Source organism: Glycine soja, chromosome 20 (assembly GCF_004193775.1).
Source record: "Glycine soja cultivar W05 chromosome 20, ASM419377v2, whole genome shotgun sequence".
NCBI classification, from domain to species: Eukaryota; Viridiplantae; Streptophyta; class Magnoliopsida; order Fabales; family Fabaceae; genus Glycine; species Glycine soja.
The window spans coordinates 47,985,107-48,001,733 of NC_041021.1; the positions used below are offsets into that span (position 1 = coordinate 47,985,107).

Below are 16,627 nucleotides of genomic sequence, written 5' to 3' on the forward strand. Positions count from 1 at the left end.
ACTTTAAGCCAAGGTTATTATTAAATATTTTTCTAATGCGTCGTCCCAACATCCAGGAAGCCCACCTAGCTAAGCTCCATTTGGTAAACAGAAAGATTGATGGAATCAATCAGTATATATATATATATGTGTGTGCGTGTGCGCATGCATGATGCATGTGTTCATTGTCATTGTGCTTTTTTCTTATTCTCAAATTAAACTTTTTCCTTGGAAAATTATGTATTTTCTTCCTGTTAAATTCGTCTAATAGAAGAAAATTAGCAAAGGAATAACTGTTTTTTACCTGAAAGAAGGGACGAACTTGGGTGTAGTTTATTACCAATATATAGAAGAAATAATCTTTATAATTAAAATATTTAAATACAAAAAAAAATCTATTATAAATAACTAATTAATACTAATCTTCAAATAAATAATCCAACATAGCAACCCCGACAAAATCAAATAAGCATTGTTTTTTGGTACATACATGTCATTTTGCATATTATCATATAATTTTCTGACTAAGCTAGTTGGAATGACACATGACCCACTATGTCTAGCGAGATCCCTTTGCTGCTCCTATATATATATATATATATATATAGCACAAGAACCAAAGCCAAAGCACTCATCATTTGTATCAAATCTCAGAAAATCCTCTTCCATTCAACAAACCCTCAGAAGAGCTAAAGCAACCAAGAGAGTGAATTATGGCTTGCTGGTCTGCAGAAAATGCCACGAAGGCCTACCTCAGCACTTTGAAAATGGTGAGTATTGAACTGTTTAATTATATTATTCTCTTAACTCTCAAACACATGTCTCAAAAAAAGTCCTAGCCATCTTCTTCAATCTCTCTTTATATGTATATCTTCAAAAAATTTACATGATAATATTGTTTTATCTGATTGTTGGGGTTATTATTTGCTTCAGGGTCAAAAGTGCAAAGAGCCAGATGTAGCAGAGTTTATATCAGCACTAGCTGCAGGAAACAATGCACAACTTATGGTTGTGGCATGTGGTGGTGCAGCAGACTCCACCACACTAGCATTGGTTACTGCTGCTCACCAAACTGGTGGCCAAGTCATTTGTATTGTCCCTGGCCATGAAGAGCTAAGAGCCTCCAAAATCGCCTTGGGAAGAATGGCTTCTCATCAAGTTCAATTCATGGTTGGAGAAGCTCAAGAAGTGCTTTTAGAGCACTATGATCAGGCAGCAGATTTTGTGCTCATTGACTGCAACCTTGAGAACCATGAAGAGATCCTTAGAGCAGTTCAAGAGGGTAGGAAGCAAAATGGGACAGTGGTTGTGGGGTACAATGCATTTAGCTGCAGAAAGTCTTGCTTGGCATGTGGCTCAAAAACACAGCTTCTGCCTATAGGAGGTGGTTTGCTTGTGACAAGATTTGGTGTGAGTGAAACGAGTCCAAAATATGGAAGCAGAATGGGAAAGGCCAAAAGCCGTTGGGTTGTGAAGGTAGACAAATGCACAGGCGAGGAACATGTGTTCAGGGTCAGATTTCCTCAAAGGAAAGTGGTCCAAGCTTAATCATGTGCATGGATGGTACAATATACTCCTCCAACTCCCTCACCATTTTGTTCTAGGCAAAAAACGAGTGCTAAATTTTGCTTCTAATATGAAGCACTAGGAGTAATTAATTAGTCCTATTTTACAATGTATATACCAAATTATAATACATAAATTGGAAAAAAATTGGTTGAAAGTTTTGTTTGTTTTGCATTTGTTCTAACCAAGAGAGAATGAAGGTCACGCATAACAAACCAGCAATTACTGACTCTTTGTCAAATTAAATTGTCCCTTTCCTCTGAGATCCATACAAATATCTTCCATGGTACCTTCGCCGAAGGTTCCTTTAAGACCTTTGAAATCACGGGAGCACGTATGCGAATCGGTCTTACTTAGAAAATCTCTATTTCGGTTGAACTTTGAATATAAAACCCATAAAGGAGATGGAGGAAAAGATTGATTCGTACCAAAACGTGTGCATACTATTATTTACAATAGAATAATCAAATTATAAATCTTTCAATTAACAAAATTAAGAGACATCCTCCTCAATTCCATTTTTACGTTGCCACTTGAGATATCCCTATAGCATCAAACATTATGTGGAGAAAAAAAAATTTGAGATATATCAATTAACAAGCCGTATGATTTTCTTGTCTTAGTACGATCAAATATATGAATCAATTGATTTGTAATTATTTTAACTTAACCAATGATCTCAAGAGTTTTGTTAGTTCTATCCATGCAATTGTTCTAACTTAACCTATGATTTCATTAGCTTCGTTAGTCCTATTCTGTTTGAGAAAAAATGTCCCTTCCACATGATCTATTTGTCCTAATTTAATGTGTGGTTTTGAGAGTTTTATTACATATGATAATATTACTTGACTCAAGCAAATTGTCTCATACATGTGTTCTATTTGTTCCATGTTAACTAATGATCTCAATTCTTAAAGAGTTTTATGAACATAATAATCTTACCTGACTTTAAGGATTGTGTCATACATGTGATCCATGCCCAAAATAAGCTTGTTGTCTCAGTTTTCATTCCAAACCAAAATTTAGTTCATTTGTTCGGTAAAGAACAGCATTTTGTTTACTGAATAATCTCGTAAATGAGATTATAACCAAACTTCTTTACCGTCATATCCTTTTCCAGTCCGTCCAAAAATTTGAAGAACTAAATTGTAATAGTGTAAAAAAAAATTACACCATTATTTAATTATATAATATCACGTAATGATTATTTTAAAAATCATATGTAAGATAAATTTTAATTAAGAGTATAAAATAAAGTGTATGGAAAGTAAACTTGTTGATAAACCAACCCATTTCTACTTGATTATAGTCAAAGCTAAGGCACTAAGCATCCACGTGAAGGAAATTGAATAGCAAAAAACAGTCCTTAGACCTTGTTGCAGCATCACCATGGTACAGACAACAGGCTGTAAAGACAACAATAAGAGTACCTTAAATACATTGTTTAGTGCTCGTCTAATTAAATTACAACCACCTGGGCCGGGCTGCTGCTACCTCCTCCAACGTGGGGCTTGTGTAGTTTTGTCTCTGAAAATTACAGCACAACCCTTGACACTATGCTGGCTGCTTAGTTGTGTATTAGCATCAGATAAGAGTGTAATAATTCATTAACAAACAACTTAATTAGCACTCAACAACAGATAATCCATGCCTACATGTTTTGGGAATCACTACCAGCATTAACATGTGCCATGTGAGCTTCAGAGAAGTCCTGTCTTCAGATGTTAATAACTATAGCTTGATGTGCTATTTTGCCGTGTGAAGTTAGTTATAGGTTGTTGCAGTGTTGCTGCTTCCTAATCCTGGCTACCACTGCTTCTGCTTTATTGCCTGTAAATATCAGTAAGAATTATCAACTCTGCCAACATCAATTCACGAACGGACACTAATAATTTGATAAATCAAAACTAAAGGGTTTTCTTAGGTGTTATAGTTCTATTTATAAAAATATGATAGATTTCCAATCTACATACAACAGAAAAACATGGTTATATATTTTAGAAAAAAATACTATAATAATGAGTTTTATAATTATACACACAATATAAAATAATTTTATACTGTAATTACAAATAATTACACTTAACAGTTAGTATGAACTTTTGAGTTAATTATTATAAAAATTAATAAATTTATTATACATCACGAGTTGTAATTAAACTAGTATAAAATTTACAATGTTAATTAGTCCATAGTTTTATTTTTTCAATAACAGTTTTATACTTTACTTTTTTCATGTACTTAAAATATTATTGTCGTCGTCAAACCAAATTGGCTTTTTTTTCCTTCTCATTTTAAAGGTCTAATTCAACTTATTTCATTAGACCGAATTAATTTTGTTAACTCTAATAACTCCTTTTCAAATGTGTTTTACAAAAATTTAAATTAATTTTTTTTTCACAAGCTCAACATGTATTGTCTATTGAACTTTTATCTATCATCATAAAATAATTAAATAACCATACAAATCCAAATAATACCACATAAAATATATTTCAATTGTTATTTTAATTTTGAATTAATATAAAGCTAAGTTTTCAAGAATTTTAGACCAAACTTTTGATAAACTTTGATTTTCGGCTAATCCAATGTCAACTCTTCAATATATTTCTTGGAAATGATTGACTCAAATAGATGATCTTCGTATGCTCTTTTTTCCTTCTCTTCCTCTTCTATTGATTAGAAGCATCCTTAAATATCAATACATGTTAAGCCTATGAAGAAAGATTTGCGTTCAATTCTTCAAAGTGCATTTAAAAATGGGTGAATAGAGCTAATAAAATTACAACTCTTAACATATTAGGTTGGATTAGACTAAAAAATATGAGACAATAAAAGAAGTATATTCGGTTTAGCTTGATAGGTCAGGGCTAGCCTCTAAAAGTGTAGGCCCAAAAACTAGCTTAACTTTTTTGGGTCTGATGTTTTTTTTAGTTTTAATATAAATTTAGAAAGAAAAGAAAAAGAGAGTCAATTTGGCCCATTGACCAACAAGGGAATTGCTAGGTGCATCTAGCAAAATTTTTTGTGCACCCAACATTTTAAATAAAGTGGTGAAATTGTCCTTCATTTAAAATTTTAAAAAGTTCTCCCTCTCCTCTCCCTCTTCCTACGCATTGCATTGTGCTTCCATCTTCTTCTTTCTTCGCTTCTTCTCGTTGCGTCACCACCATTAGTGTCTCTATTCGCGCGTTGTCGCCAGTCCCCGCCACCACCACCGCCTTCGCCTTCACCGTAAGTTTCTCTTTTCCACTCCTTGATTGAAAATGGGATTGTGTAACCATTATATGGATTGAAAATCCGTGTAATGCATACGGATTAGCAATCCGTATAATGCATACGGATTGCCAATCCGTATAATCATTTATTTATTTTTAATTTATTAGTTAATAAAATAATAATTGAAGAAATTATTATTATTTAAAAATAAATTAATATTTTTATTGTTATAATATTTATTTAATAAATAAATATTGTTTTATATTTTTAATATGTATTTATTTAATTAATTATATTTTTTTGAGTTGGTTTTTAATAATTAATTCAATAAATAATTAATTTACGAATTGATAATCCGTATGTATTTTTGTTTCAAACATTATGCTGTCATACATCCACTGATCTTCATCCATCTTAACAAAACATTTAAAAAAAATTAAATGACAAACAAATGAACTGTTTCTGGATTCGAACCCATGACCAACAAGTCACAAAGGCACAACTTTACTGCTGCACCAGGGCTCGCCCTCATTTAATTTAATAATATAATACATTAAAATTGATAAGCATGTACATTAAAATTTAGACTTGCATAAACTAATATATGATAATTTTATTTATTTTTTTACTTCCATAAAGTAGTTAACTTAATAATATTTACATAAAAATTATAAATTTTTAAATAATCATCTTGTACTAGCTACCAAAAAAAATATAAACTCTTTTAGGGACTAACCTTTTAGTCCTTGTTATAATATATATATATATATATATAATTATATACAAATTAGTTATAAATATCAACTGTTTTTTATTATAACTTATTTTGTGATAAATTACTTATAAATTACTTGTTAATATTTTTATTTATAATTGTAAATCATAAAATTATAAAAACTAAAAAAAATCACTTTTAAAATAAAATGACTAAAATAAAATATATCTATAAATTATTTAAAAATAAATATCAGTTCCAAATTATAAAAACTAAAAGTTACAAATTAAAAAAAAGATACTATTTAAACATATCATAAATAATAAAACTAATTATATTAAAAAAATAATAAAACAAATTTTAAAAATATATATAACGTATGGATTAACAGTGCGTAAGTTATATATTTTTTATGGATTGCCAATCCATATATTTTATACGGATTGTAAACCCGTATAAAACTAGATTGAAGTTGTAGAAGAAAATCAATGCACCTCCATTGTTAACAATCACACCAACCATCACCACAACCACCACTTGTCAACGAACCATTGTAACCAATGCGTCTTGACCAAAATGGATACAAGATAAACGAGCACCTCTCACGAAAATGAAAGCAAATAACAAAATGAATGGTGGGTGAAGATGCTGCATGAAGAAGGAAAAGGAAGAAAAAGAAGTGAGCAGGGATAGTTCCAAAATTTAGAAAACTTACTGGATGTACAACAAATATGCTGGGTGCATAAAGCAATTCCCGACCAGACGGCCCAGTTTCACAACTCCTCTTGTTTTAAAAAGAGATTATACAATTGTGTACTAAGAATGCAAATTATGCAAATTCTCAAGTCTTAATTTTTTTGCTCTTTTTCTCCCGGAAAATTGGGACACGGTGATGACTGACCCATCATCACGTCATTGGGCTAGGGTGGGGTTTGGTGTATTAATTAATGGACCCAGTACTAAACCAGGGATACATCCTTCAACTAGTAGACAAGTGAGGCCAAGTACCCATAACATGTGGGAACATCCATCCTCTGACAAGTCTTGAGTCCCACAAAAACGAAGGTCACCTACCTCCATGTTTCTTAATAAGGGTAGGCGGCCCCAATCTCATTATTGCTCTCTTATTCCTATACTTTTGTTGTGTCACAAATATCCACTACTAATATGGTATCTTTGTTTTGTTTTTCCTATTATATCATTCTGGAACTTGAGCTCCGACCATGGTTCAGCAGGAAAGGCAACAATTGAGCAGTACATACAGCGATACAAATCCTGCATTGAACAATTTATGTGGGATTGTTGTTACCTATAGGCTATATATATATATATATATAACTCAATTTTAATGAGTTTAGCAAAATAATAAGCAATTCACCCTTAATTTTAATATTTTAACTTGTGCTAGTCCATAATAATTTTAAATGTTGATAATGCATTTAAATGTTTTTTCATTGTGTTAAGTAAATATAAGTGTAAAAAAAATTCGGAATTTGACCTGGCGATATAGTGGTGAAAGGCATGGGTCCTGCACATATAAACACGCATAAATTAGTGGTAGTAGTTGTACCAAAAAAGCTTTTCATGTAAAAATCTTCACGGTAAGGTATTTACTGTGTAGTAAATGGCTTCTTGTTTGCGTGAAGGATTATATAATTTATAACCACGGGAATCATACATCTATATTCGTTAGTAATAGTAAAAAACATGTTCTACCGAGTGCAAAATCATTGTGAGGATTAAGGAATAAGGTAACAATTTTTAAATGATTGAAATTAGGAGTCTAGTACGTTGGACTTTTGTATGGTGCATAATTGCATATGAATAGAGGCAAGGGTTCACCTTGTACAGAAAAGATACATTCGACAATTAAAGATACAGGTGATTTGAGGCAGAAATGTCCACATTCTCTAAGATACAACCTACTACTGTCCAAAGCATTAAAATAAAAGCTAGTCCTTGGATAAAGTTAAAATCTCCCTAAAAGGCCACAACCATAAGCAGTTAGCACTACCTTACCATCTTATCAGCTAGTCACCACATAGGTAAATGGGGTGATGATAGATGAACTAACTTAAGACTAATCACGGAAATCAGAGACAGCTACTACAATTCCCCAGTTCTTGAACAATGGCATCCATGGATGGCCTCTCAAAAGGAGATTCATGGGAGCAAAGCAAAGCTATCTTTGCCAGTTTAGCTGCTTCATATTCAAAGTATCTTCCATGGAGATTTGGGTCCATAAATTCTTGGTACTTGGAAGACTCTGCAGCAAGCCTTATTGAGCTTGTGATCTCGTGCTTCCCTGAAAGGATTTGGAAAAGCAGCACCCCAAAAGCATAAACATCGCTTGTCTCGGCAAACCGGCCAGTGGTGGCATATTCAGGCGCCAAGTAACCCTTTGCTGCACTACCCTTGAGCGCGGAGAAGACAATATCATTAGTAAGAAGCTTGTACATGCCAGAATCTGCTAGTAATGGATTGTACCGCTGATCAATGAGTACTTTGTCAGCTGAGATGTTTTGGTGAACCAAAACGGGCTTGTTTGCTTTGTATGCATGTAAATATGCCATACCTGATCAAGAAAACAAGGTTTAGTATATAGACCTCAAATATTAAGCATATGAAAGTACTTTGAATTACATTATAGGAAGGTAATTTAATAAAGGGTAGAATAAATGGGTAACCTTTAGCAATCCCTTTCACAATAGAAACTCTAGTTGACCATTCAAGGACTTCTCCACCTCCTACCTTAACATCCAGGAAGCGTGAAAGGTTTCCATTAGGAACAAAATCATAAATCAGAAAGCATTCACCTCGTCCTCTTGAACAACAAAATCCTCTCAACCTCACTACATTATCATTCCTCAGTGAGGTCAACATGTGCAATCCCTTCATAAACTCAGCTTCATCTGACTTGCAACTTGTTTTGCTGATGCTCTTCACAGCAACAACGGATCCATCTCTTAAAACTCCTCTATATGTTGCACTAAAGCTACTCTTACCCAAAAGATTCAACTCAGAGAAATACTGAGTAGCTGACTCCACTTCCTCCAAGTTGAACCTCAAACTCTGGAATATATCTTGGTTATACCCATTGAAATTCCTACTATCAGCCAAAGGGTCCCATCCAGTAGAGTACTCAAGGCTGACCAAAGGAGATCCATTTTTCCTATATGCTCCAATGGCTTCATCAGTGTTTAGATGACTGTCACTGATATGAAAAGAATCTCCAAGCTTTTGTTTCCTTCGACGATATATTGCGAATGTCCAAACACCAATTGCACACAGTGCAATTATAACCACAAATATGCCAGCAGTAACTGATGTGGATTGACTGGATTTTGATGAATTAAGGCATTGAGTTCCCCTGCAAGGTAACTTCACATTAGCAGTTTCTGGGATATCTCTTGTGGCTGCTCCATAAGGTTCAGGTCTGCTAGGATTGACACGATCCGAAGCATTGCAAGCTTTCAGTGATGAAAACCCAACTCCACATAACCCCAAATTGTATTCATACAGAAATCCATCATCTAGTCTCTTAAGAGCTTCATTGAACCAAGAAAATGCAAATAAACACATTTCAGATAAGCAAACATATTACTGAAGAAATGGAAAGAACCAACAAGATTAAACAAACATGTGCAGTAACATCATTATTACCAGGAGGTACATTCCCAGAAAGGGTATTGTTGTGAACATCCAAAACCTTCAGTGAAAGAGCATCAGCTAGGCTAGTGGGAATGGAACCAAAGAGATTATTAGAACTCAAATCTAGCCTCACCAGCATACCCAAATCACCTAGACTAGCAGGGATGGCACCGGTTAAATTGTTTGACTGCAAAGCAACAACTCTCAGCTTTTCCAAAGCACCAAGCTGTGTAGGAATGCTTCCTGTCAACTGATTATAACAAAGCTGCAAAACTGCAAATCAAGTGACAAGGGAAAAGTAAGCACAATGCCAAGTTAAGTATAAATCACCAATAGGACACTATTACGAATCAAAGCTAAAGATATCAATAGGAAGAAGTCAAATACTGGGTAGCAACTTAGTTTTTGAACAAATACTAAATAAAGAGAATCAACAATCAACAGAACTAAAACTTATCTTTCTACCTTACTCTCAATGCTCACCATTTGAGGATTCAGAAGCCAACGTTCAACAATATTAAAAAAAAAACTGTCAGAAAGTGGGTTTGGGCTCTAACTCAATCCTACAAAACCCATTAGCCGATTTGTGAGCTGAAGATTGCTCCCCACTTATATAGTTTATCTCGGCTCTATCTAGGTGTCACCAAAAAACTATTTTGAAACATGTAAGAGAGCTCAATGCTCACCATTTGAGGGAATATAGCAATAGAAATGGCACAACTAATAAACAAAACCAAGCTCAAGCCTTCAGTGAAACCCATCACCAAACAGCATTTAAGTACCCAAAAAACAAAAAAAGAAACAAAATTTTAATACGTCAATTTTTTTATAAAAAAAACAAAGACAGAACCATAGAAGTTTCAATCTTGTCCAACAAATCACAACTACAAACCTTGCAAGTTCTCCATGCTGGCGATCTCACGAGGGATTTCCCCGGACAGATTATTCACATTCAAATACAAATCAACAAGCTCAGTCAAGTTTCCAATCTCTCTTGGTATCTCTCCATACAAAGAGTTATAATGCAAGTAGAGTCCAGTTAAGTGCTTGAGGCCAGCAATGGCTGGTGAAAGCTTCCCTAAGAGACCCTTTCCCTGCAGAGAAACATTTGCCACCTGACCCTTCTCATTGCATGCTATTCCTTCGAAAGATCCGTCACATGGATCACCATTGATACTCCAAGAGGGTAGATAAAGACTCTCTGGGTCCAAACTGGCCTTCATATCCATCAGTGCTCTTAACTCTCCATTCCCACACACCCATGTTGGGTTTGAGAGCAAAAACACAAGAGAAAACAAAAGTAGTAGTACTGAAAGCACCATTTTCAGTTCAAAAAAGGCTTAGGATTCGACAAGTTCTGGACTTTTGGTTTTTGAAAGAGAAGCTATGTAATGTAACGCTCTATGTTTCCGTGTAAAAAAAGAGAGAGTTGAAGAAGGAAATGGAAGAGGCACAGACAAGACAAGTGAAGTGGTGAAGAGGTGTACAGGACAAGTCATAAATCAAAGGCAGTAAAAAGTGGTGTGTTCGTGGAATGTTGGGACACTTGCAAAAACTCAAAACTCGCCATTTTCTCTTGTACCTCACTAATGCGTTATAAACTTAGAGATAGAACACTTTATTTCATATCATAACATAAGTTATTACTATTAAGTTAACACTTTAATCATGTTAAAATAATTTTTAAATGATTGGCATTATCGACATAATTATTGTTTCCTTGCGAATTGTAAGATGCATGTAAGATACACTGCCAAAATGGGATAGTGAATCTAGAAAGTGAAAAACAATAGGAAAATACATCATCAAGAAGAAAAAGGGGTACAGGTTTATTTCTTTCTTCTTTGTGGGGTTGTGGTCTTATGGTGTTTATGTGCTTTTTCCTTTTAGAAAAATTCATTTCCATGACTCTAATTGTTTTTACAGCTTTAAATTTCCAATATTCAGCAGATGGTATACTTAAAAAAAAAACATTTATTCACAAATACTTATAACTAATTTTTATTCAGAACTCGCGGTATAACTAATTATTCATGCATACACATATGTTGCTTAATCATTCCTTGAGCCTTAGAATGCATTGCAACAATGTGTGTGTAATTGATTATCTGAACAACATATTTATATTCTTTATTAAATTGTTAATCAGTGTTTAGGAGGAAAAAAATTTGGATATAATATAAGCTAAACAATTAAGATATTTTTTTAAAATGAAAAAAAAATGTCGGATGCAATTTAAAAAAAAAATTTACTAAAAAAGACTTATATATTTTTAGCAATGTTATAATATCTCTGGTTGCTTTTATTATTTGAAACCTTAGTAATCAATAAACTTTGAGTGTGTTTAATTATAGATAAAAATGAGAAAAGGGAGAGAAATTTTAAGAGAATATGTGAATTTCACCCTCATTTCTTCTTATTTTAATTTAAATATTTCTTCTTAATTTATTTTTTATTTTGTTTATCTTCATACACAATCAAATTCACCATAAATGAAAATATAAGATAATATAACATTGATAAAAAACCACAAGACGACGAAAAATATAAGAATAATGTAAATCAATTTATAAATAATGTGTTCTGGAATTATTACATTTACCTGTTCAAATTTGAAATTTTCAACAGTTTTAGTTGTTTTTTTCAACTGAAAATGTGTCAATAATACTATAATAGGCAGGGAAATTGATTTGTCTGCTTTATAGGTCCCACCATTGGTGATATCAGCGCTACGTCTGCCACGTGGATAGCAGGTGAGGCACGCGCATAGCGCGTGGCTATGGCGAATGGAATGCTTTTCAAAATTCAAATTTCCTGTTATCCTGTCTACAGTAACTAAGCTGAAACATATCCTCTGGTTCTCCACTTCATTATCATTATTGCAAATAAAATAATCCTTTTTGTTAACAAAAAAACTTTATCCCTTGAATTTGAATTCAAACATTATATCAATAATCTGAATAAAAAATATAATAATAATAATAATAATCTCTTTTTATTTTTTATTATCAATATTTTAAATTATTTGTTTTACCTTCTAAAATGAGTTTGAGAATATTTCCATTTGTTCTGTCACCCCTCTACTATTTCCGTCGATGCTGCCGAATAGTTCTTACTTCTTTATTCACTAGTTTTATTTCAATTTAACCTACATTATTTCATGTTTATCTTCAACAAAATCATTTTATTTTATTAAAATATTTAAGTTGCAATACTGTAATTTTGAAAAATATTTATCTTGAAAGATAAAATTTATTACCCTTCAACTCATTTAGCTAGTATAAACAAATTTCTAACGGTATAGAAAAAACAAAATTTTTGGAGACTTTTATTTTTTTAACGTGTGGTGTTGTTCATAAGTAATTTTAATTACCATATTATTCATCTTAAATTTTAAAAATATAATTTAAATATTGGTATTGTTAATTTTATATTTTTATTTCATCTTTTAAAAATTTTTAAATCATGAAATAAGTACAAATCAGTTATACTGAGACTTTTTTATAGAATATCCTGAGACATATATAAAAACAACTTAAGAAATATATATACTAAAACAATTTAGACTATTATATTTTATAGTAGTATCTAAAAAAATAACCTTTTAGCTAAAAAATTACGTGATTTAGTTTTTTCTTAAATAAGACGTTATAATCTACTTTTTTTTTAGGTTTAATTACCGATAATCGCTATAGTTATACAAATTTTACATTTTAATCCTTATACTTAAAAATCATGTGTTTTAATTGCTATACAAACACTTTTAGTTATGATTTGGTTCGTGTAGTTTAAAAAAAAAAAAAAAAACTTGACATCATAACATGCTTGATATGACACCAACTTATTTCTTCATTTTAATCCTGTTTGTGTAAAACTTTTGAAAACATGATGAAAGTTGTCATCTAATTTATTTTCTAGATCACGTAATCCTTGCACCCCACTGGCAATATGTGATAAAAAAAAATATAAAATTTTGTATTCAAATTTTATAGATGAAAAAAATATAATTAAAAAATAAAATTTACTAAAAATAACTAGTCATGTTTTTTAGTGAAAAATAATCATCTACCAAATCGGTAAATACTTTTCAATTATATAATATGATAATCCAAAAAAATTGATTAAAAATTAAAAATAATAAAAGTATTATTTATTTTTTTGAGAATAAAAGTATTATTTATTTGGTACAGAGGAAAGAAAAAAGTATTATTTAAAATACTATTGATATAACATGATTTTAATATATCTTTAACATTTATTTGTTAAGAATTATTATTTTTTAATTATTTTTTTTACTCGGGTCATTAAAATTTTGAATCATTACCATTTATAAATTTGTAAATATTATTAAAACAAGACAAGAAACAAGACTCAACAGGAATTTGGCCTAATGAGAGCGTCTTAGGTCTGAAAGACTTGAAACGTGGACAAAAATATTCCATAAGAAGGTCTTTAGCTTAAGGTTTGCCAAAATATCTCCTTAAGTAGGGGTGTACCCATATCGCTCAAACTCTGGGATGGAAGTTTCCCTCTCCACGGTTTAATGAAGTATATATACAAGAAATACACTTATTAGTTTGAACAAGTAGTAACTGTCAAATTAGTTGAACCAATTAATTTTCCAGAGAGAGAACTGGACCACCCATACACAATTTATCGTGTGTGGACATAGACCTTATACGACTATGAAAGTTCATTGGAAAAAAATATTAACATATTTTCATCTTTATTCAATTTTTCATTTGAGTTCTTATTATATCTTTTATCCTCTTTTAATTATTTTTCTATCATTTTTTCTCTTTAATTTCACGATAAACGAATAAAATAATAAATAATGAAGCAAAAGTAAGTATATAACTAATACAACAATTATTCTTATCTTAAAATTTTAAAACAACAAATAAATAAATAAAATTCTAAAAAAAAAATATGTAGTACTTAAGAAGAAAGTGAAACAATACACTGGTTGTTCTGTTCTCGTCAACTATTGAACCTGTGATTTACTACTATTTAACTGAAGTAAATACGGCAAGCAACTTGTGTTTGCTCTATAAATCCTCTGAAAACAACAAAAGAAGCTACTTGTTGGGAAAAACCATACTCACCCTACACCATAATCATAATCATCTGGTTAATGTAAAAAGATTTAACTCAAAAGGAACATTCTATGTCATTACCAATATGCATGAGTAAATTATTATAACTGGGCCAGTTCCTTTCCTCTTTGTTATTATTATTGTACAAAGACAGATTCCCATTCCCCTACATGCTACAAACAAAGACAACAAATGTTAGAGATTGGAGTATAGAATACTAGTAATATTCTTTTTGTGAAGCCTGCATTGCATTGGAAACTCTTTTTGTGTCTCCATGGCTTGTTTGATTTCAGTTTCAAATTTGGGTAATTGAGAAAGTTACCACTCTCCCCAAAAAGGGACATTTGGCACAGTATTTAATACTCCATATTGAACAGAACAGTGCTACTTTTGAGGCAATAGCTTGGTGGTGTCTTAGCTCGGTCCCATCCAAATTTTAGACCAAGTGAGGGCATATCTACTGGTTTCGTGCATGCAACCTTGCTATTTTTTTCCCTCTAAACAGAAATTCTTGCCTTAGTTTTGTAAACTAAAATTGTAAATAAAATTATAACATAATCCATATAACACTTTTTTTCTCTATCTCTTTTTATTATATTATTAATCATTTTATTTTTATCTTACCTGTATATAATAGTTATTATTTATTATATTAATACAATTTCTCTAATAAATCAGAGTTTTGTGTATTGAATTTTCAATGCTTTGCTTTTTAGTACTCTGCTAGATATATTCCTCAGTGCTTTTTGCCAAATTTCACATGCTTTGGACTCTGGAGAAGCACTAGGCAATAGTCATCTCTTACACGAATATAATGCCATGTACGACTTTTTACTCACTTTCCATTAAAAGGAAGGCGGAATGATAATTGACAGTCCATGCTTTCACTTTATGAGAAGAAAAAGTTTTTACCCCCTATTTTTTTCATTTACCTTTTAAAAGTGAAAATTAAATTATTAGATTAAAAATGATTTGATTCAACCTGAAATGTTTATTTTATTAGGATGGGAAGTAAAATAATACAAAATAAGAAATATTTTTTTAAGAGATGAAAATAAAAAGGAAAAGCATAAAAAATTGCTTATTCAAATGAGTGAGAAATAAGTAAAATAGTAAAAGTTTTTCAGACTAAAATTAAATTAAATTTAACTCAAAAAATTAATCATTTTTTAAATTTTATTTCTTATTATAAAAATATTTATTATTTATTATGTTATAAAATATTATTTAGGTTTAAAAAACTAAAACAAAATATAAATAAAATTACTTTTTTCCCACTATTTATTTATTTTGTTCAATTTCATTCTACTGTTAATTAAAGATTCAATTAGGTCCGGTTATTTTTATAAAAAAAAAAACTTCTATATAATCATTTTTGTGTAATTTCGTTGTTAGTGTTTACAATCAGTGACAATTTAAAACTATTGCTAAAAAGACGGAGAGGACTGCATTGGAACTCTTTTAAAAATAATGGAAATCTGATTGAATATTTAAAGTTAAATTAAATAAATAAATAGTGGAACAAAAAAATAGGTAAGAAAAAAAAGAAACCCTACTTTGTTAATTAACTAACTCATTTAAATGCATGTTTGTAAGAGTTAACTTGTTTTATTCACGGGTTAACTTGGATTTTGTCTGTGGTCGCATACCAACTTGTTTAACCCACATATTAACTTTTTAAAAAATAATTATTTATTAAAAAGAAAGTTTAATGTGCTTGAGGTATTTGGATGTTAGATATTTAATATTTGGTTCATACACATAAAGTATTTAAATATTTATTCTAGACTGGTTTAGAAGACATTGAATCTTTCAAACTTTATTTGATATTTATATTAAAGATTTTTTAAAGAAATCCATTACTTAATATTTATATTAGTATTTTTATCAGTATAATGTCCACAAAACCAGATTATCTATTGAAACTAATTTACATAATTTTTTTAACATAATCACTATTTACTGTAATAATTTTTTAAAAAAGGTTTATGAATTTACCTATTATCAACCCGTACGTTTTCTCCACAAATTTAATGGAATAAGTCAAAATTGTTGGTAGATTAAAAACTTCAATCTATCTTGAGAAAAAAAAGAGAGTTAAATAGGTTACCCCTTAGCCAAAAGCCTAACTCATTTTTCTCACCCCAAAAAACATTAGCAACACAATGAAGTCGATTTCAAGGTCATGTGGCAAAAAATTATTCCCCACCCCACCAGACCACCAATACGTACCATTTTGTCATTTGTATTCATTCGGTAGTATTCAAGCAACCCAATACTAACATACGTAGTAGTCATGAGGTTATTAGTATTTACTATTTAGTAGATTTCACCGTGATGGCATCTGCTATTTCATTTCCATCCTCCATGTGATTTAAAATTAATTTATGATAAATCGTAC

The 16,627-nt window shown here is 31.1% G+C and overlaps 2 protein-coding genes across 2 annotated transcripts; one reads left to right on the plus strand and one right to left on the minus strand.

Annotated features, from left to right (window-relative positions):
* The first annotated feature begins 610 nt into the window (after positions 1 to 610).
* On the plus strand, positions 611 to 1,702 carry LOC114402880. The gene is made up of 2 exons (XM_028365563.1): positions 611 to 749; positions 913 to 1,702. Exons 1-2 carry the CDS (start codon positions 693 to 695, stop codon positions 1,525 to 1,527), a joined length of 672 nt encoding a protein of 223 aa, XP_028221364.1. The 5' UTR covers positions 611 to 692; the 3' UTR covers positions 1,528 to 1,702.
* A 5,552-nt stretch (positions 1,703 to 7,254) lies between these two features.
* Positions 7,255 to 10,712, minus strand: LOC114401378 (probable leucine-rich repeat receptor-like protein kinase At5g63930). Its single transcript, XM_028363887.1, has 4 exons — positions 10,023 to 10,712; positions 9,143 to 9,403; positions 8,167 to 9,027; positions 7,255 to 8,054 (listed from the first exon to the last, which is right to left on the minus strand). The coding sequence occupies exons 1-4, from the start codon at positions 10,450 to 10,452 to the stop codon at positions 7,573 to 7,575; spliced, it is 2,034 nt and encodes a 677-aa protein (XP_028219688.1). The 5' UTR covers positions 10,453 to 10,712; the 3' UTR covers positions 7,255 to 7,572.
* Positions 10,713 to 16,627: the final 5,915 nt, after the last annotated feature.